This window comes from Malaclemys terrapin, chromosome 14 (assembly GCF_027887155.1).
Source record: "Malaclemys terrapin pileata isolate rMalTer1 chromosome 14, rMalTer1.hap1, whole genome shotgun sequence".
NCBI lineage: Eukaryota > Metazoa > Chordata > Testudines > Emydidae > Malaclemys > Malaclemys terrapin.
This window is the reverse complement of record NC_071518.1, coordinates 40,096,787-40,117,934: the sequence shown is the minus strand read 5'-3', so window position 1 is coordinate 40,117,934 and position 21,148 is coordinate 40,096,787. Positions and strand designations below refer to the sequence as shown.

At 53.6% G+C, this 21,148-nt stretch overlaps 1 protein-coding gene across 2 annotated transcripts in view; it reads right to left on the bottom strand.

Annotated features, from left to right (window-relative positions):
• Nucleotides 1-753: 753 nt before the first annotated feature.
• Nucleotides 754-21,148, bottom strand: part of COG4 (component of oligomeric golgi complex 4) — a 30,092-nt gene continuing 9,697 nt past the window's right edge. For both annotated transcript variants that reach the window (XM_054049109.1, XM_054049110.1), the window contains 13 exons: nucleotides 19,699-19,856; nucleotides 18,769-18,827; nucleotides 16,013-16,146; nucleotides 14,423-14,541; nucleotides 12,805-12,971; nucleotides 10,923-11,088; nucleotides 9,388-9,450; nucleotides 6,620-6,736; nucleotides 5,110-5,202; nucleotides 3,144-3,227; nucleotides 2,639-2,740; nucleotides 2,008-2,136; nucleotides 754-1,696 (listed from right to left, as the gene is read on the bottom strand). In XM_054049109.1, the coding sequence (XP_053905084.1) occupies nucleotides 1,562-1,696; nucleotides 2,008-2,136; nucleotides 2,639-2,740; nucleotides 3,144-3,227; nucleotides 5,110-5,202; nucleotides 6,620-6,736; nucleotides 9,388-9,450; nucleotides 10,923-11,088; nucleotides 12,805-12,971; nucleotides 14,423-14,541; nucleotides 16,013-16,146; nucleotides 18,769-18,827; nucleotides 19,699-19,856 (1,526 nt within the window). In that variant the 3' untranslated portion in view covers nucleotides 754-1,561. The remainder of the gene's footprint in view (nucleotides 1,697-2,007; nucleotides 2,137-2,638; nucleotides 2,741-3,143; nucleotides 3,228-5,109; nucleotides 5,203-6,619; nucleotides 6,737-9,387; nucleotides 9,451-10,922; nucleotides 11,089-12,804; nucleotides 12,972-14,422; nucleotides 14,542-16,012; nucleotides 16,147-18,768; nucleotides 18,828-19,698; nucleotides 19,857-21,148) is intronic.

Sequence of the window (21,148 nt, the reverse complement as noted above, 5' to 3'; positions counted from 1 at the left end):
CTAAGGCTTGGTTTGCAGGTAGGTCCTGCACTGAGCCTTCTCCTGAGAACAGGTTAGTGTAGCCGCTTTTCCTATTGCCAGTAGGATCAGACCACAAAGCCCGTTGGATGACTCATGCCCGGTCGAGCAGGACGGTGAATGGTCCTGCATGCTTTGAGACGTGGTCGTAGCCGTGCAGGAGCCAAGCCCAGCCTCCACCTTCTAGCTGAACATTCCCTGGGGCAGCCCAAATCACAGGGGATCCTCTGCGACCTGCCAGTGCTGCCTCGGAGGGCGGGCCTGGCTTCCAGCAGCAGCCAAGTCCCTGAACACTACAGAAAGCTTTGAGTGTGTGGTGAGTCATTGCTCCCCCCCCCCCCTTTCTCTGACTACCAAGAGCTGAGTTTCCTCCGTGGGAGTCCACTGTCTAACCCCCCCCCCGCCCCCGTAGTGTGCTGTCACTCTTCCCACCCAGCTGGAGACCAAGGCTTTGCAGAGCTCGTCTGCACCTGGGGAGGGCTGAGAGCATCACACGGCCTAGCTGCACGGGAGGGAGACGAGGCTAGCATGGAACTAGGCTAAGCAGTGCAAATTCAGCATCACTTAGACTAGCCCAGTGCCACCTCTGTGCTCTCAGGGCACCAGGCAGATGGACAAGATAAGCGTACACCACACGGTAGGTAGGGAAGGAGCCTGCAGTAGGTTGCGGCCTTAGCTCCCCTTGGCCGTGCGCTCGCCCAGCCCGGAACACACTTCACCGGAAGAACGTTACTCCCCCCTCCTCCATCTTTATTCACCGCCTCGCCGCACAGTGTAAACAGGTACAAGAGGAGCCAGAGCCCTGATTCCAGAAGGGACTTGACCATCAGCAGCCCCAGTGTAAAGTTCAGACAATCCCCACTTAGGCCCCAGCCTGAAGAACTAGCCCAGGAGACAGCTCCTCCTCCAGGGCAGGGCCTCCCCTGGAACTCCAGCAGCTGAGCTGTGAACTATCACCACTGCAGGGGGAAGAACGCCAGGATTACACCCCTGGTGGGCCAGGGCAACCATGGACTCTGAGCCAATGGTTTGTGGAGGGCTGCACAAGGTCACCGCTGCTTGAATCACCGCATGGGGCAGCATCTGGAACTGCAGCCACATACTCCACAGAACCGGTCATGAGACAGGAAGGCGAGCAGAGGAAGGCATGAGCAAGCTCTAACCCTCTGTCAGAACAGCCTGATCCTTTAGTGTTAGTGTCATGGGGGAGGCACCTCAGTGAGGAGCCCTGCTGGAACGCCACTGCTCGAAAACATGGGTGATTGCACGGCCGCCGTATCTCTGCTCCCTGAAGGGCAATGGGCTGCACTGGGCCTTCTCGAGTCCAGGTCTCCCATACCAGGAAGGCCGTGTGTGGGGCACTGTGGAGAAGCACTAGAGTCATCACCGGGCTGGTGGCTGACAGAGCCAGCCGGCCACCCCTGGGCCTGTCACAGTCCTGCTGCAGCAAGTGCTGGAAGCACGAGGACGGGCCCCAGGGGTTGCTACGTTCACGCTATGAAGCGCATCCGAGGATGGCCAGGCGCTGCAGATAGTGTGACAGCTACAGGCGCAGCCTCTTAATGTCCTCGCTGCGGAAGTCGATTCGGAGGGCCAGCACCTGACGGACCTCTGCTGGAGTGAGGCGCCAGGTCAGGGGGCCTGAGTTGGGGCCCCAATAATCCAGGATCTCTGTCACCTGGAGAAAGAAAGAAAGTCAGGCTGTGGGAAACAACAACACATGAATATGCCATTCTACTCCCCAGCTCCAACTACATGGAAGATCAGACACTCCAGAGCATGGGGTGGGAGTGATAGGTGGGCAGAAGGTCTAAGCTCCTGCAACTACCCCCCTCCCCCTCCCCCAGCAACAAGTGCTGCAGGAACAGCAGGCATGGGGGGAGCGCGTTGGGGGCTGCGCCTAGGAGACCTCTGTGGAGGCTGGCTTAGGAAGAAGCTGCTGCTGATCATTCTACCACCCCCAGCACGGAGAGTCAGAGGAGAGCTCACCCTTTCCAGATTGAGGATGGTCGCCATCTGGGAAAGACGAGCAAACTTGTCCCGGATGGTCCATGTGGTCACGGTGGTGAGATAGGCTATCAGCGATCTCAGCTCCTTATCGAACTGCAGGCCGCCAAGCTGAGCGCACCAAGAAAACCGTGTTACCCTTCCACATTCCATGGGCACATGGCTTTGCATCTCACAGATGTCATGATGGGTGAGGAGAGGGAAGAATTCCATGGAACATGGTGCTCTGGGGCTGGAAAGTAGGCAGTGGCTTATAGCCGGACACTTCATGGGCCAACGCCTGTTTCTCTGCAAGGTCTCCCTAGCCCCACTGCCAAAGCTTCCCCTGACAGTTCGCTCCAATTGGGACTCTTTTGAGCTGGCTAAGTCTAGACACAAGCACTGGGGTCACTGAGTGGGGAGGAAACCCGAAGCTTTAGCTTCGAAGGCTGGAATTGCAGGGTAGCCGGAAGCTCAGTGGCGCTGCCGGCGGGGGAACGGCTGTACGGCGAGTTCTAGCCCAGCCTCCCCACCCCTCTTAGGGTAGGAGAGGGGCAAAGGCAGGACTCTCCCGGGCCTGCCGTGAATCTGGCGGCTGCTGCGCAAGGAAGGGAGGACACAGCTGTCTGCTTACCCTGCTGAAGGTAGATTTGAGAACCACCTTCTCCAGCTCAATGGCAATGAGACTGGTGGTCAGGCTGCTGAGGCTGTCGTAGATCACGGGCGAGAGCCCAGCCTGGGGACAGAAAACCACGTCATTGTCTTGCAACCACTGGGCAGTAGTCAACCGAAACCAGCGCCAGTGAAAGGCCTGGAGTCAGCGACAACAGCCGCATGTACGGTGCTAATGGCCGTGCTTAAAGAGCAGAGCCAAACCCGCCAAACCAAACCACAACGGCTCAGCGGTCAGGCCTGGGGCGCCGGGACTTGGGAACACCCGCAGATGTGAGGCCTCTCGGGGAGGGCTCAGCGCTGGAGAATCAACGCGAAGGGGGTTCTTTGGGTTCTTTTAAACAGCAGGAGCAATGAGGGGAGGGCTGTGTCCATCACCCGCCCGAGCAGGGAATCAGTCAGGCCATGCCGCTGGGCACGACTGGCCCAAAGCCTCGGTTAGGTTATTGGTGCTCAGGACAACTCACCTTGAACTCTGCCATTTGCTGTTCCAGGTTGATGATGAACTGCTGCACCCATGGGTCATTGGCTTCATAATCATTGAACTCTTCCTAGCATTGGAGCAGAACGAGGGCTAATTACTTATCCCCAGCACCCCTGGCTTGTGAAGAGCCGCACTCTGGCAGGACTGGGAGAACCTGCTTTAGCTACAGCAGTCCTAATGGGTCTGACGTCCCTGCTGCACTGCATCAAGTCCTCCACAGTTTCTCTGCTTAGCTTTATCTGGCCTGCAAGGTTTAGCAGGCCCCACGATGCCCAAGTTATTTGCACTAAAGGAAGAGTCTTTTTGTGCTCATCTGTCCCCCCGCTTGGGAGAGGCCAGGAGAAAGGACAAGGACATGCCTGACCTGGGCCCATCACTCGCAGATGGCTAGGTAGATAGTAGCTGTGCCCGCTCAAGATGATTTAAGGCCATACTTCGGGGGATAAACGGATTGTCTGGGATTCCCCCTCCCTCCACATAGAATCACAGAATCGTCGGACTGGAAGGCACCTCCAGAGGTTGTCTAGCCCAGCCCTGCACTAACGGCAGGACTAACTCTTATCTAAACCATCCGACAGGTGTGTGTCTAACCCACTCTTAAAAACTTCCAATGACTGAGATTCCACAACCCCCCTGGACAATTTATTCCAGTGCTTAACCATCCTGACAATTAGGAAGTTTTTCCGAATGTCCAACCTAAACCTCCCTTGCTGCAATTTAAGCCCATTGCTTCTTGTCCTATCCTTAGAGGTTAAAGAGAACAATTCTTCTCCCTCCTCCTTGTAACAACCTTTTATGTACTTGAAAACTGTTATGTCCCCTCTCAGACTTCTCTTCTCCCGACCAAACAAACCCAATTCTTTCAATCTTTCCTCACAGGTCATGTTTTCTAGACCTTTAATGATTTTTGTTGTTCTTCTCTGGACTCTCTCTAATTTGTCCACATCTTTCCTGAAATGTGGCACTCAGAACTGGACACAATACTCCAGGTGAGGCCTAATCAGCGTGGAGTAGAGTGGAAAAATTGCTTCTCGTGTCCTGTTTACAACACTCCTGCTAATACATTCCAGAATGATGTTTGCTTTTTTTTGCAACAGCGTTACACTGTTGACTCATATTTAGCTTGTGATCCACTATGATCCCCAGATCCCTTTCCGCTGTACTCCTTCCTAGGCAGTCATTTCCCATTCTGTATGTGTGAAACAGATTGTTCCTTCCTAAGTGGAGGACTTTGCATTTGTCCTTATTGAATTTCATCCTATTTAATTCAGATCATTTCTCCAGATGATCTTGAATTTTAATCCTATCCTCCAAAGCACGTGCAAACCCTCCCAGCTTGGTATTGTCCACAAACTTTATACGTGTTCTCTCTATGCCATAATCTGCATGTACTTCAAAGCACAACTTGACCAGGTGTGTTACTAGCAAGGCATTTCTGCCTTGCTCTAAAGTATCAGATACAAGGCAAGGATGCAGGACTACCTGGACCAATGGTCTAATCCAGTACAGCTACTTAAAGCAACAACCCGCAGAGTTAGCCCCTCGGGCACCAGTGTAGAGCATCCTAAGGGACGTTCCAGGGGTGGGGAGCAGATATTCCTTCATGCCAAAATTTACCCGTCCCACACAAACCAGCTAGTATGATGCTTTTCAGAACTGTGTCACTGGCATGAGAAGTCTTGAGTTGTGATACTGGGATAGGAACGGTCCCTGACAGGGCAGCATTCTGCACTCCTCACCACGTTTTCCTGGGGTCCCATATTCTAGGTTTCAGTCCCACGGGTGGTCCTTGGACGGCCAAGGAGTTCATTGCCTGGCCATGCTGAGGTAACAGCAGGGAAGATCTTTGGGAAGTGAGCCAGGCCTGTCCCTCTGACCCCTCCCCGCCGTTACAGGTGCAGAGCCCTACGGAGCTGGACGCTTGGGGAGCAGAGAAAGGTGAGGCTTACCTCCTCGATATTATGGGAGACCGAAAGGAAGAGGTTGATCCAGGGTTTCACCTGTGGTTTGACAGCTGTGCTGTTCAGCTCACTGAGTCCTTCCTGGGGAGGAGAGGAAGAGGACCCGGCAAATGACTGAGCATGCCTTGTTTCCAATGAACATGCACCTGCTCTTCGCACCCTCCCCGGAGTCTGCCCCGTGAGCCAGGGGAGTATGACCTCCAGGGGGGACGAAGCCTGGAGAGAGACTTGTGCAGGATCAGGTAGCAAGTCGAGATGGGAATGGAACCCAGGAGTCTGGATGCCAAGCGCCGTGCGCAGGAGCCAGGTGAGGCTCTAGCCCCAAGGTGAGAGGGGGAAGGCCACTGACTGACGCAGCCTTCTGCTTGTCAGGGCCAGATAGGGCAAGGAGGCAGCCATGGCCAGATTCCAAAGGAAAAGCTCCGAGAAGAGATAGCTGTCATCGCAGGGACTCTGCTTTCCCGGGGAGCAGTAGTTCCACGTCACCACGCAGCAGCTTGTGAGTGGTGGCCGAGGTAAGTCCTAGGTAGCGGCAAGGCTAGCGTGCTCGTGAAGGGTCTCCCTGCCTGGCTCAGGGGACATGAGGGGTCGCTCTGCAAGAAGCTTCTCACCAGGCAGTTGGTGGAAGTTTTTAATTACAACTGGCATCTGAGTCCGCTGCCGGCAGCTGCCCTTTTCCACTGAAAGGGGATGCCTGTGACTCCGGCCGCATGGGAGCCCAATTGCTTCCCACCCAGCTTTAACAAGACTGGGTTAGCAGCAGATGAAAGACGACTTTCCTGCGGGGTTTCAGCATTAGCCATGGGCCTAGGAACCCGCCTGCAGGAGAGGCTCAACGCGAGCCGGGGATGGTGCATGGCAAAGCAAGAGAAAACGCGTTTGCTCTCCCCGCTCCTCTCAAGGAGGAAGATGGTCTCAGGGTTTGCTCAGACCAAGTTCTCTGCTGCTTGGCTTCCATACCCCAAACATTAAACCTTCCTCGTCCTCTCTTTGGCAAACTCGCTGGAGGACACGAGATTATAGCCTTAGCAGCAGCTACCCACTGAGAGAAGGGGAAGCTGGATATTTCGCTAGGGGAAGAGAGATGCTGGTTCTTGGATTATACCTGTGAGATGGCAAGAGCTCCTCAGATGCCATCCTTACACATACCCGCTGAAGGCCTTGCCAAGCTTCCCCCCAAAGAGGGAGAAGGGAAGATCGGAGAACTCATGCACCTTTCCCTGGCGAGAGCACCTTCACTCAGCACAAAGCAGCAAGGGGAACCACATTCCTTCTGCTCCGCAGCTCGCCTTTAGAGCTCCTCCCTCCCCAGCCAGGAGGCATCACTGTTACTCAGCGTACGATCAATGCTTACCCCCCCTCCACACCATCTGGGCTGGACTCACAGCCAGAGCTAGCACAGGCCCTGGGCTGATGATCTCCCATTTGTGGATGCGTCTCAGAGCCAGCCGAGTGGCTGTGTCACCAGAGCGCACCACACGCACGGCAAGCAGCTCACCTGCAGCAGATCCCTGAACTTGTTCGACACGGCAGCCATGTCGGCGAGGCAGCTGTCGAGCTTGGCTTCGGCTTGTTCGCCCCCAAAGCCTTGGCTGAGTAGCTTGGCACAGTCGCTCTGTGGGAAAGACACCCCCATACGCAGGCTGTGCTATGGGACACTTGGAGCGCTCTGCACTGGCCTAGCAGATTGTCAGCTCTTGGGGGCAGGGATCAGCTTTTACTCTGTGTTTGTACAGCACACAGCACAACGGGACCCTGCTACGGTCATAAAAAGAACCCCCCCCACACACACACCGATGCTTGCGGAGAACACTTGGTGCCACTTGGTAACTAACGCAGCTGTATTACAAAGGACCGGCCAAGAGGCCAGAAGGGCATTGAGTGATTCGAGGAGAGAGGCTGAAGGGGATTGGACATGTTGTACGGGTGTCAAAAGCCGTATTCCCAGACAAGCCCTTGACTGGACTTGGTGGAAAATGGGAAAGGGGAGGACAACAGATGTCACAAGAAAACCATTGAGAACGATGCCGCTGCCGTGGAAACAGACTACAATGGAGCAGGAAACGTGGCACTAGACAGAGTTGGAACCACCTGGCTCCCTCTAATCCAAGCCCTAGGGAAATGATCTCCGTGTCACAGATGGAGAAACAAGGGCTGGAGGTTCTTTTAGCATTTTCACAAGGTCTAACCGAACGCTGACAAGCTAGCCCTTGGCCTGGCCAGAGGAGAGATTTCAGTCCATTCAACGTGGTTTCGGAAAAGGACAAGTCCCAGCGTGAAAGTCTCTTTTACTGGGATGAACATCAACAGCCCAACACTACCGGAAATGGGATGAGCACGAATATTTATTTATTTTGCAGTTGCACCCTGGAACCCATCATGGAGCAGCACCTCACTGTGCTAGGAGCTGTACAGACGTAACAAAGACAGTCCCTGCCCCAAATGGCGTAACAGATGGAGAAGTTCGATCTTCCCCAGCTGGCAGAGTCTCAGCACCAGCCTCTGGATTTGGGCAGGCACAAGTCTGCATGTGCTTTGTTTGCACTGGCAAATCCAGTTACTCAATTGTTTGCGCAAATCAGGTTTTTCGACCACCTTCTTCCCCCCGTCCACCCCCCAGCTTCTACTTCCCCACTCTACGCCCTCAATCACTGCCCTTTTCCACTACTTCCCTCCCCAACTGCAACCCCACACGCACCCCAATAATAAAAATACGGATTAGTATTAACACCTACTGAAAATAACCCCCTGCTAATTTAAGAATCATTAAGATACCTGCTCAACTCTAACCAACCACAAGTTTTTCGTAACTTGTCCCCCTTCCCACGGCCCCACCCACAGTCTTTCTGGCATCAGCTGGTTGGATCACATCTATTTAGACTATAAGCTCTGCAAGGCAGGGGCTAGGTCTTCTACACACTTCGGACAGCAGTCACTCTGGTTTGACACTAGGTATTAATTTAGCAGCTGAGCTGAATCCCCTTTAAAAAAAAAAAATCAGGTTCTCATGACTGGTGGGGTTTTATTTTTTTCCAAGAGTCTGTGTGTGTATGGACAGTATTTTCTTCTGGTTAGTCCACTGGGCTACCACATATAGGTAGCCAGGACAAAATGAGTTTGGAGATAAGTCGTTATTAAAAATAACGAGGTAAACTGAACCGAGTTCAAAGGTGATCAGCAGAAATGGTATTGGAGATTTGGGGCTTGTCTACATGTACAGAGCTACAGCGGAAGACAAGGGAAGCGTCTCCCATCAGTGTAGTTCAGGGCTTCTCAAACTGTGGGCTGGGACCTCAAAGTAGGTCGTGACCCCATTTTAATGGGGTTGCCAGGGCTGGCTTAGACTTGCTGGGGCCCAGTGCTAAAGCCAAAGCCCGAGCCCTTGGCGGCGGGGCTCAGGTTACAGGCCCCCTGCCTGGGGCTGAAGCCTTTGAGCTTCAGCTGTGCCCCCTCTCCCCTGCCAGTGGTTGTGGGGCTCAGGCTTTGGCCCCCCCGCCCAGGGTAGTGGGGCTTGAGCAGGCTCAGGCTTTGTTCCCCCCCCGGGGTCGTGTAGTAATTTTTGTTGTGAGAAGGGGGTTGTGGTGCAATGAAGGTTGAGACCCCCTGGTGTAGTTAAGCCATCTCCCCGAGAGACGGGAGCAGCTCTCAGACACAGCACTGTCTACACAAGAGGTTAGATCGATATAATTGTGTCATTCAGGAGTGTGGTATTTTCACATCCCTGAGCGACACAGCTGGGTCTGTAGTGTAGACCTGGCCTTGGAAAATGAGAGCGATAAAGAAAGGTTAAAACCAGAAGTCAGTCAGTCAAAAGGAAAGAGGTCCAGATGTAAAAGCTGTATGCGAATGAGCATGTTCTCATTAGATACAGATCGAATGTGTAGTAATGGCCCCACAACAGGAAGATTTAGGTATTAAACGAAAACAGGAAACAAATCGCTGTCCCTGTAAACAATGAAGGCTTCAGCCTCACAGAAAATTTGGAAATTCACTAGGGATAATTACATCTATTCTGCCAGGAGGTAGGTGGATGGACTCAAGTAATTGATAGTGGTCCCATCCAGCCCATTTTTTTCTACCAGTCTATTTGAACTAGCAGGACAGGTCACCCGAGGTTAAATAAGATCCCTAAAAGTCAAGTAAGGCCAAGACCACAGGAGGCTAGGAGCATTCATTCCACAACAGAAACCCCTAAAATGTACCCAGCTGGACGGGAGTTGATTGTAAGGCTGGTTATAGGAAGCCAATAAAGATGCCAGACATTACCTCCAAAGTCTTCTTCAGGGTCATGATGTTTTCGCTGCAGACTTCCACATTGTTTAAGGTTACCTGGAACAAAGAGGAAGGAGCATAATGGAACTGCACAGTAAGTCAACTGCAAATAGGTAAGTGTAGAAGACACCATACGTGTCCAGTGATGTCCGATCTACCCTCCCACCCACTACTGTTTTATATATAAAAGTGTTTGAGTGACAGCTCTCTGCCTCATTCCTGCAGGAAGTCCCACCCTTGTGTTTTGCACTGCTTTTGCGGCAGCATCACAGAGAACACTCTGGGTTGGGAACACCCAGAGCCAGCTGCTTACACACAAGTAAGTCCAGGAAAGCGGTGGTGAAAAGCAAGTCACTGATGGGCAGGCAGGAGAGCGCAGAAATTCTCCTGCCCTGTGACAATCCTCATTAAAACATCAGCAGTGGTGACATTTTGCTCTTCACCTGTTGAAGTAAATGTCAGTGCGATGCTGAGATTTCCTGGAGACAGGAAAACGAGCCAGGCTGACAGGTGAATGAGGGACTCCGGCAGGAGCGCTGACATTTTAAGTACTTTGCTTCAGGAAATCCAGAGCCCTGTCACCAAGAGCGTAATGAAATAAAGCGATCGGCCCTGCACTCTCCCTTCACTCACGCCTTTGATTTCTCTCCTCCAAGCACAATGAACCACCCGCATAGCCTCCTCATTGCTATGCATTCATAGTGCTGCCGGGGGCAGACAGAGCACACAGGTCCGTGACAGCCATCACCACTGCTGCCAGTCAAGGGACTTCACTTGAGGTCTGCTTGGCATCAAGGATGTCCCATCAGTGGGAAACCCTTTCAGTGCTGGATCAGGAAACCAGTCAAACAGTGCAGTCTCCCATATGCATGTGTAGGGCATGCGTGGGTGGGTGCAGAGGTGTCCTGAGATCTAGCCAGTGCTCCTCCAGAGGGAGGGAAGCAGCAGAGAGCCACAGAGGCGACAGAGGTGGGCTCACATTTCTTGCTCTGTAAAGTTGACTTCCAGGTTCTGACCCCTGAAACACGGCCGGCTGTAGCACTACATGAAGAGAAGACAACGGAGCGGCTCTCATGCTCCAAGCACAGTGGCCGCCTGTGATGAAAACCTTTTCGGCGTATCAGCAGAGCTCATTCATCCCATGCAATTCTTCTGTGCAAGAGTTTGCCCCGGGGGAAGTGGCCCCCTCCCAATGCCTCTCTGAGGGGCATCGATGATAAGCTCAGCGCAGAGCAGACCCACTTTCCAAGGGGAACACGCAGCTTGTGGGATGACTGGAGGATCTTGCCTGGCGAAGTATCCAGGGAGGAATGGTTTGGGAGATGCAGCATCAACCTTCTACCAGGAGTCAGAGGTCACCCTACCCCCATCCTGGCTCTCAGGCCATGGTCATATCACTCAAGCCCAGGAGACAGTCTTTCCTGTTCCTGGAACACTAGATATTCAAGCATCTCCCTTTCCTCACATTCTCCAGGCCCTCCTGCCTCGCCGCCTGCCCTCCCCTCCATCCAAGCCTGCACGAAACCCACCAGAAAGGACTGCTTGGCCTCATCGGTGCTTTCGATGCCTTTGGTGTCAAACTTGCCCTGCTGCAGGCTGCTGTGCATGATGTTCACCGCACTGGTCACCCCCCTCTGGATGTCTTGGAACGTGGTGGCCGGGAAGCCCAGCTTCAGCTTGGTGCACAGAACCTCCCTGGGGATGGACAGAGCAAGCCAATCAGGTGGACAGAGAAGCATCAGGCCAGGCCCAGTTGCACAAGCCCGGCCCTCTGGCCACGACTCACCCTGGGAACAACATAGGAGAATTAACATGGCCCAGTTCTGCTGGGAAATTGTATAGTCCGCTGCTTGACCATGCTTTGGTTCGCTATAAAATGCACTCAACAGACCAATATCAGGACAGGTTAACTGCTAAGAGTCAATGATACTTTAGTACCGGAAAAAAGGTTCAATACGCTACCAATTTCTGGGATGCCGACTCATGCAGTATTGTTGAAGTCACTTACACAGAAGGCTTGCTTCCAAAGCTGCACAGTTCAGCTAGGAGTATTTCTAGGATGATTTTAAAAGTTACAAAACTCTTTATATGTCACTAAAATCCAGCCCACCAGTTCCTCCCGGTTCCTTAACTTGTAGTTCTGTTCCTTCCTTAGCTTTGTTGTGGATACCAGCATTCCAGGTACTGGTCCAAGAAGGTACCTCCCTAGCTTGTACTGGGCAGAACATTCATGTATTTTGCCTTTGACAACTTTCTTATTTTCTAAAGCCAAAGTGGACTTCAGCGTTGCAAAAGCATTATGGGATACATAGCAGAAGTGAACAGGATTAGAGAACACAGACCAAGTCAGGCCATGTAACCACAAGAAAGAGATATAGAACGTTATATCGATATTGTGTGCTCAGTGCTTATTACCATACCTGGTGTGAATAAAGTGATAGACACAGATATAGAACAATTAGCCTAGCAAATATTGGTAAACAGTTCTCTTCTGCTCAAGTCAGGAGCCGGATCTAGGCACGGCAAACAGAACCCTGCCAAATCACTCTGCTCCTCACAAAGTCCACTGCCCAGCATCCAGGGATCCAGCCTCACCCAAATGGGCCGGTTGCTGTAGCTTGTTGAGAGCAGTCACTTGTGTGTTCACTCCGGCTATTGCCAGAGTGGGGGGAGGGATAGCTCAGTGGTTTGAGCATTGGCCTGCTAAACCCAGGGTTGTGAGTTCAATCCTTGAGGGGGCCACCTAGGGATCTGGGGCAAAATTGGTACTTGGTCCTGCTAGTGAAGGCAGGGGGCTGGACTCGATGACCTTTCAAGGTCCCTTCCGGTTCTAGGAGATAGGATAGGATATCTTGGGATGCAAAACAGGCACAGGTTGATTTCTGTACCCACATGCCCCTTGTTCAAAAGCATCAGGCAGCCACTCAAGTCATGGCAGGGAACCTCACCTGCCATGTGGAGCTCTAAGGTGAATGCCTGCAAGTGGCCCAGCACAGACTGTACAGTCGTGTAGGTAAACAGGTACAAGTACTACACAGATTTCCTCTCAGCCCTTTGGAGGACTTTTGATCTGAGGCTCTTGCACCCATTGGCCCCACCAAGGCTACCAGGCCCTGGACAGATCCCAGGGGCCTGTTTTCACATGGCATATCTCTTCTCTGGGATATGCTTGAGGTCAGAAGCATGGGAACCCAGAGGTTCTACATGCAGGAAACACCATCCTATTACAAACGCTGTGTTTGCTAAATACGCAACAAAACTAGATCCGAATAAGGGGGGAAATCAGTTATGGCCATTTCTGATAAATAGTGTATATTTTCTCTCATCCCCCCCATCCTTCCATGTGCCCTTTGGGGGACTCGGAGACAGCACTCAGCCCCAGAGATGCCTGCAGGCAGCCTGCCCCATTACCTGAAGTCGGACTCCAGCTCGGTGGTGGAGTGATTGATCATGGCACAGAGACAATCTATGCTGGAGCTTGACAGGGCGCGCCCGATGCACTTCTTCACTATGTAGAAGACGTCATCCACCATGCTGGAGGTCAGCTGACCCTTCTCACACATGTCCATAGCAACGGCCTGAAGGGAAAGAAAACTCACAGCAATGAGTGCAGCAGGTAAAGGACCAGCAGGTCCGGAAGTGACTGAGATAGGCTCGCTGAGCGGCTCAGGTTCACCTTTGGCTGCACGGCTCAAAGAAACATCCAGCCCCAAGCACACTCCCCCTTCCTGCAGGCTGCCACCCACCTTCCTGGGGCAACGAGCCCTCCCAGCCCCACTCGAGCAGCACATCTCCAAGCCTAAGCAGCAGAGTGTCTGTGGGTACAGCCCCATTTGTTAGTTCTCAATATTCAATGGTGGAACAGGGAAGATCACCAGGACGCCCCTTCTTCCACCCCCACCCCATGGGCTCAGAGAGCTCCACTCCCCAGGCAGCATACTGCCTCCCTACAGCACACCCAGCCAGGGACCTCGGGCCCGGACGTCAATCATCCACACGGCAACACAATACACTGCTGATAAAACTCAGAGCCAGGCTGGGGGTCTACCTATTAACACAATCTGTCTCATAGGGACCAAATCCAACCTGCTTACATCATCCCCCTCCAGATACATGCTTGTGACCGTGTGACGGAAGAGTCTCTTGCACTGCACGGGCCGTGAAAGGAGCTTGGGGTACCTGAAACTCATTGTTATGTCACGTTAGCAAGCATCTAACGTCCATTCCCGGCTAAGGGCCCTTTGGCGCGGCACGCTCCATGGCGGAGCGTGGGAAGGCAGCCTGGGGAGCAGCGCCGCACACGGCTAGAATGGCTTTCAACACAAGGATCCAGCCCGTCACAAGCTCTGCACACAGGAGTCACTTCATCCCCCCCCGTGCTGCCCGGAGCTGTTCAACAGCACACAGCGAGCGCTTAGCACAGGAAGCTAAGGATCCGAGCGTGGCTGACACTGCAGGATATCCAGGTCAGCGGAGTCATCCCCCAAGTTAGAACTTGGCCAGGACAACAAGGTTAACACTCCTACTCTAGCAGGAGGTGCCAGGGGATTAACAGCCCCAGGCGGGCAGGACCCTGGTTCTACACCCCATCAACGCCTTAAGCCACCCTTGGACTCCTACTGCCTCCAAGGAAAGACTGCCCCCAACAGCACCTCCAGCAGTGCTCTGGGGTTTCCTTCAGAGGCTGTGGCCAGGTGCAACTCTGCGAAGCCTACCGAGTCTGACCAGCCCGTGTGTGGGGGGGTGTCCGGTTGCAAGCCTCAGCTAGACAGCTCGCCCTTAGGGGACACTGGGCTGGGAAGCGCAGAAAGGAGTTTTTCCAATTAATTCTGTACATTGTTCATGTGAAATTGTTCCCAGTGAGTGCCCCAGAGGTAGTTTGCTGAAAGGGGGCAGGGGAACGAATGGAATCCCCTTACACCACTTGTGGCAGGGAGCTCAGCAGGACCGTGGAGCAGCATGAACCACAGGCTTCCACCTCCTTAATCCCCTGTGGATTTCAAGGCCCGGTCCCCACCCCAGGCCCTACCTTGTTGACAGTCTCCCGCATGAAGTACTCCTCCATGGTGATGTAATAGCCAATCAGCTCTTGCATGGTGCGGCTCAGCAGGCAGTTGTTCAGGAGCTTGTCCAAAGACTTTTGATGTGCTACAGAGTGCAAGGCAGAATCACCACCAGTGCCTGAGCATCTGAAAGCACTGCCCATGGCCACCTCAGCTCCTTAGAGGGGCAGCAGCTACCTGCCTGGATGGCACCCGAGAGGCCCACACTGTACAATCCCTGCTGCCTTGAACGAAGCGTGTGTCAGAACTGTGCAGCAAAGAGCAGCTGAGAGCCCTGCCAAGCGGACGCTGGATGGATCCTGTACCAGCACCCGGCAAGGCCCCTTGGCATGCCAACTGCAGTCGCACTGCCCGAGCGGAGAGAAGCTGGGCCAGCGCAGAAGCAGCGTATTTAGTTACTGGGCAAAGGACAACCACGGAACTCATCCGTCAGCTGCTCATCCTGAGGGAGAGATGAGCTCCAACGGGAGGCCCAGCCCAACGGCAGCAGGGAAGATGACAGCTATGGCCGTGGGGCCTCGAAAGCGCAAGGTGTCAATGACGGGCTCCTCAGGACTCCAGCAGTGACACTAAGCACCCAGTGGGATAGGAGCGGAAATCAAAGCTAGCCATGACCTTGATTAAGACACCAGACGAGCCCGTCATTTAAATTCCTCACCCCTTCCCCGGCTCCTGCTCCCTTCCCCAGCTCTCCAGCCCACGTGTATTGATGTTGGCTCTGCTCAGAGAGAGATTTCTTTACCTTAAGGATTCTACACTGAAAAGGGGGCTGTTTGCTTTAGTGCCATGGCTCCCAAACTGGGGTTTGCGGCGAGCGAGTGGGTCACGTGCTGCTGGCTCACCTCCGTTTCCAGCTACTACGCAACAGACAGACATGCGAGCGGGAGCTGGCCCATGCAGCCATGAAAGAAAGCGGTGGCGTCCAGCAGACGCTCTCCCCTCTTTCAGCTGCTGTCCACGCTACAAAAATATTTAAGAACCCGGTTTTAGAGAACTAAGGAAGTGCATGCAAAGCATGCCAGGCACCTGCCAGCGAGGGAGAGAGATAGAAGACAAGCCCCCACCAAAGAAGGTCCAGGGCAACACCACGATGTGATGTCACCTCCAAATTTCAACAACGGCACTATCCGCCTGCATTGGGTGGGCGGGGGAGAGAGTCCATCCTTTGCATTTGTTAAGTCCGACATGCAACCCCGCTAGCTGTGGGAAAGGAGACCAAGTAACAGAAGGTCAAAGCTCAACTCCAAACCAGCTAGCAGAAGAGGAGGGGCAGGTTGCCTGTGCACACCACTCTTCCGGTCTCCCAACAGTGAAGGAGGATGACAAGCTCCAAGAGACGTGCTACTGAGGGGTCAGACTGTGCAGGAGGTTGGATGCATGAAACGCTGTTGTGAAAATGGGGGTCCCCATGCCGCACAGTCCAGCCCTCCAAAGCGCTATCCCAGAAGCTGCCTTCAACGAGCCGCTGCACAGCAGTGCCTGCTCTCACCCAGCCAGTTCCCCACTGAGGAGCTGTAAAGACGGAGCCAGAGAAGCACTGGCATTCCAGGGATTACCTTGCTTTACCTCCTCCGAGGCCATGGAGTCTCCCACCTCGAAGTCCGAGACAATCCGTCTCTTGATAAATCTGAGGTACAGCTCGCTGCGGGCGTTCATCAAGGTGACCTCGGTTAAAATGGGGTCCAGTTCCCTGCAAGGGGCACAGTGAGAAACAATGTAGCAAGCCCAGGAAAGGAAGGGCGCTGGTTTCCTAAACCAAAGGCAGCACATGCTATAGAAGCATGAATGCTCATCCCGCGGGAGCCGGGAGAGCCAACGCGCTGCAAGATGGCTGTCTGCAGGAGGCTCAGAACAGCCCGCCATTCCCTTTACTTTCAAATGCATCGCTGAGCTCAGGACTGCAGAGACCTGCTTCTGGCCACTTTATCATGGGTAGTAACACACAGGACCTGCCAGCCTGGAGCAGGCCAGGAGTCCAGCCAGGCCAGAGTGCCACCTGAGAGTGGCCAGCACCAGATAGTTCAGAGAAAGGTGCAAGACACCTACAGTGGCCGGGCCCAAGGAGGAAGTTTCTCCTATCCCCAAGCAGTTAGAGACTTCTTGTGTCCTGAAGCAAAAGGGATTCTGATCGGTATTAAATTCAGGGTCACCAAGCAGTTTACATGTAAAATAACCACCCTGACGTATAATGCACAAAAGGAGCAAAGGATGGATTTATCAAAAAGCTCTGCAAAAAAAATTAAAGAACAGCGTTCTTTATGGTGGTGGCTGCGACTAACATTGCTAGGCTGGGACAGAAGTCATACTAGACCCAGCTAGCAGTAGGTGTGATCTCTGCCCGGCCAGGGCTGGAATCTCCTGGACACTGCTCCCTCCATGTATGCTCTGGTATGCAAACATGCCTTACAAACCCTTGGCAAGAGCTAGTCTGCGCCTGCTAATAACAAGGGGTTTGTCTGGATTCAGCAGGTGAGGAAACACACAATGGTACTTGCATGCAAAGAGCAGCACATTGAGTGTGCAAAGAAAAGGTAGTTTCTTGTGTAATTTAAAAGGAAATTGATACCCCTTGAGCCTTTCATCACTAATCCAAAATCTCCGTGCAAACGTTACTTTAGCCTTGTCTACGCTGGCAGCAGCACGTCGGGGATGTGTAGCTACATGCTGCCGTGAAAAGCAGGCTGCAGCCATGCTGGTGTGCACGACACATGGCAGTGAAAGGCTCTGGCACGGGGAGCTGCCGGAATCTTTCCCTGCTGCCCCCTCTGCCAGAGCCTTTCACTGCAGCAGGGATGTTACACTGCTAAAAATAGCAGGGTAGCCATGGGAGGCACCGCTTGGGCATGTGGAGAGCTGTCTAGGGTCCGTGCCCTAAGGGTCTGGCATGTCTTCACTCACCTAAGCCGTGCCCCACTACCTACACTGCTGTTTTTACCCCTGCTGGAGGGAGGTGCAGTATATGTTCTCTATACACCACCGTAAATGTAGACAGTGCCTTACACAAAGCCTCACCACCAACCTGATGGGCGGGAAATATTATGATCCCATTTTACAGATAGGAAAGCTAAAGCCCAGAGAAAATAAGAACATGATGGCCATGCTGGGTCAGACCAATGGTCCATCTAGCCCAGTATCCTGTCTTCTGACAGTAGCCAATGCCAGATGCTTCAAAGGGAATGGGCAGAATATGGCAATTAGCAAGTGATCCATCTTTTGTTGTCTAGCCCCAGCATCTGGCAGTCAGAGGTTTAGGGACACCCAGAGCATGGGGTTGTGTCCCAGACCATCTTGGCTAATAGCCATTGCTGGACCTTATCCCAATGATGAACTTGTCTAATTCTTTTTTGAACCCAGGTATAGTTTTGGCCTTCAACATCCCCTGGCAACGAGTTCCACAGCGACTTGCCGAAGAAGGTTACACACAGCGAGTGTAATAAATTGTCATATACAATCACAAAAAGAAATTGTTTGAAAAACAAAAATGTTTGTATTTTTTTTTACATGCATTTCTAGCCTTCCCCAGGGACTGCACCTTGACATGGTGGGAAGGCTTGTGTTTTCCAGTGCTCCTGAGAACTCTGCCGGTGGGAGCCTAAACTCCTGAGGGCCACCCAAGGGGAGGGACTGGACAAACAGCTGTTCCTCCAGGTTGGGAGCTGAGTCTCAGGCCAATCTAGCCGCGCTGAGACATAGGCCAACAAACTACCCTCATAAAGAAGTTAAGTTATAGAAACACACCAAGGTAGGTGTGCTGTTCAGAGATGGCAGAGCTTGGTGTGTGCTCTAAGTGACGTCTGACTGCACGGGAAGGATTCAGCTGTATTTACAGGGCATGCACCAGCGTGGTATCTGGGTACACTGCCAATGGCTTTAATCTGGGGCAACTGACAAGTTTAAGACCATAATGAGCGGGGAAACGAAGTATTTCAGTTCATTCGAGAGAAACTGATGCACTAGAATCTCGCTGTGCAGAGCCCAGAGTTCTGCTTCCAGCTCTGCCATGGACTTGCCGTGTGGGAAGTCACAGCACCCCATGGTGGCTCACTAACCCCAGCTGTAAGAGTCACCAGAGAGGGCCGGCAGATCGGGCATCAGCCTCCTGTGCTGTGCTATCCCGAGGCCTTCAGGGAAGGCAAGGTCTGATACTTCAGGTAATGAACAAGCAGAACAAAGAAGCGCGGACCCTAAAAGGGCAATAAGGACACACACCAAAGGGGATTTTATGCTTTGGTGGTTGATGGAACGTGCTAGCTACCTGCGAGGAAGCTACCAATGTGGAGGAAGAGAGCAGCTAGTGTTTTATTTTCTGTACCTTGGTTCAATCTTTTCTGTAGCTGAACTTCTCACCATGCTGTTTTGAACGTGCTGGAACTGCAATTGTGAGAAGAGGAGAGCCATCACCATCTCCACCCGCCATCGCCCTTAACCCCACGCTAGGTTCCCCATAGGACCTATCCTGCTGAGGGGCAGCTGGCACAGGGAGGTCCCTGGGAAAACCAACCCACCTGCATGCCCCGTTCCCAGCAACTGAACTCACTGTGGGGCTCAGTGAGGACTTAGGCCAGGCAGAGCAAGTGCAGATGGCCTCTAAAGGTGTGTGCCTAGGAGAGCTAGCAGCAGGCTGTAGCTGGCAGGAGGATCACTGAAAGAGTCAGAGACACAGTCTAGCTCAGAACGCCCACCGGATTTCTCCTGCTCACCCAGTCAAACCCCAAAGGATCATCTTCACTTCCCTCACTCATGTCCCATGGCCGCTGCCCTTCAGGGCAAAGAGCGGATGCCCACTTCCTGACACTCTGTCATCCATCAGGGCAGTGATGGAGTAAAGCCAGGTTCCTTCCACCCACTCACAAGTGGGGTTGCCAACTCTGACTGAAGCTCTTCCGGGAGATTTCCCCCCACCCCCCCAACATGACATAACGTCATGTTCTTAAAATATCCCATTGAAATCTCCCGGATTGCTTTCAACAGTCACTGGGAGATCGATGCCAATTCTGGGAGACTCAATCCTGGAGGGTTGGCACCCTCCTCACAAGGCTGAGCGTGCCGCCACAAACCTGCTGGCCTGGAAAGTGAGGTACGAAGCCCAGGCTTCCCACGTGGCCATGCAGAGCCCAGCAACGAGGCCCGTGGAGCACACTCCATTTGCAAAGGATTACGGGATGCTAGAGAATCACAGGATGAGGCTCAGAGCTGGCTCTAGGCCACAGCCCAGTCACTCTGCACTGCACATCGCTCTCACCTGCCTGTGATAGTCCCTCTGCGTCATGAACTTGTCCACCACCTTCTCCACCTGCCGGTCGCACTCCACCTGCAAGTGCTTGATCAGGGTGTACAGCTTCCCTGGCCCATAGTACGTCTCCACTATGGGCTGGTGGGTCTCCACGATGCGAGCGATTCCTGCCAGAAGACAGCGGTGGCAATTTTCCGTGGCTTTAATGGTGGTAGAAAGCCACAGGCAGGGCAATTGCCCAATCCGGACTAAGACCTGGGCTGTGGTCTCCTGATCTAGGGCGTAGGAAGGGGCACACAGCACCTCCCCAAGTGCAGCTCAGAATCCAGGCTGGTGGGATCCTCACATCTCCCCCCTACATCCTGGGGTGCCCTTCTCCCTCCCCAATGTTCAACCCTCCACCTTCTCTCCCTTTGCAATCTAGGTCTGCGATTCCCCTGCTCGGATATACACGTGACGGTAGCTCGGCGAGAGCCAGGAGGAGTATAAACAGCACTGTCACAGCTGGGCATCAGCAGCAGAGGGTACGTACCCGGCATGGCTCAGCCGTGCCGCCGCTGTCCAGGCTACGGTGCTATTTCTACTCGCGCTAGCTCTCACCGAGCCACTGCAGTACGTGCGCCTGGGGGCTGCCGCGGATACCTTGCAGCCACTCGCAGGCAGCGCTTCACGGGAGGGAAGCCACCCCCTCCCCAGAGACTGACAGGCCAGCCCCTCAACCAGGCTGCCAGCCAGCCTCAATGCACCTCCAGCCCCAGCACCAGGGCACGTCGCGCTTGCTGCCAGCCAATGCAGCCAGCACTGGATGCAGGTGGGCCACCAAGCGCACTCGCCAGGTATAAAGCTTTGCCTGCAGCTCCCTAATCACCAGCAAAGCCAACTGGAGAGGAAACCTCTTCCCACAGCCAGCACCAAAGCAGATCCTGAATGCCAAAGACTGAGTCCAATCACCTACACACCTGTAATGCTACAAGAGAACAGTTCTAGCTCTGGGCAACTCATCTCAAGGCAAACTCTGCTCTTCTTCCCCAGTCAGCCCCTCGGATAGCCAGCCCTGCGTTCTCCTGCACCTCGCCCCACTGCCAGGCAAGCCTAGAAGATACACGCTGGGCTGTCAGCAGCAGCAAAGACTGCGAACACAGGAGAGTGGCTTGGCAGCAGCGCAGTGTGGGATGACAGCAGAGCACTCTAGTCCTTTCCTCGCTGGGATGCCCACAGCACAGCACACATCCCACTCCCTTGCCCTCCACTCTCAAGGAGGGCAAGAGCTGCCTTAGCCCAACCCAAGAGATCAGCCCAGGGAGAGACAGCAGCTCTTTGGCCTTATGGGCTGGATTTGTTCATCTGGCCAGGTGAGGCAGGGGAGCTGTGTGTCTGGAAAACTCTTCAGCGACTAACCAATTTGTTCGGGGGAGCAGGAAGAGAAAAGGGAGGCTTCCATACCCCGTTCGCCAAGCCC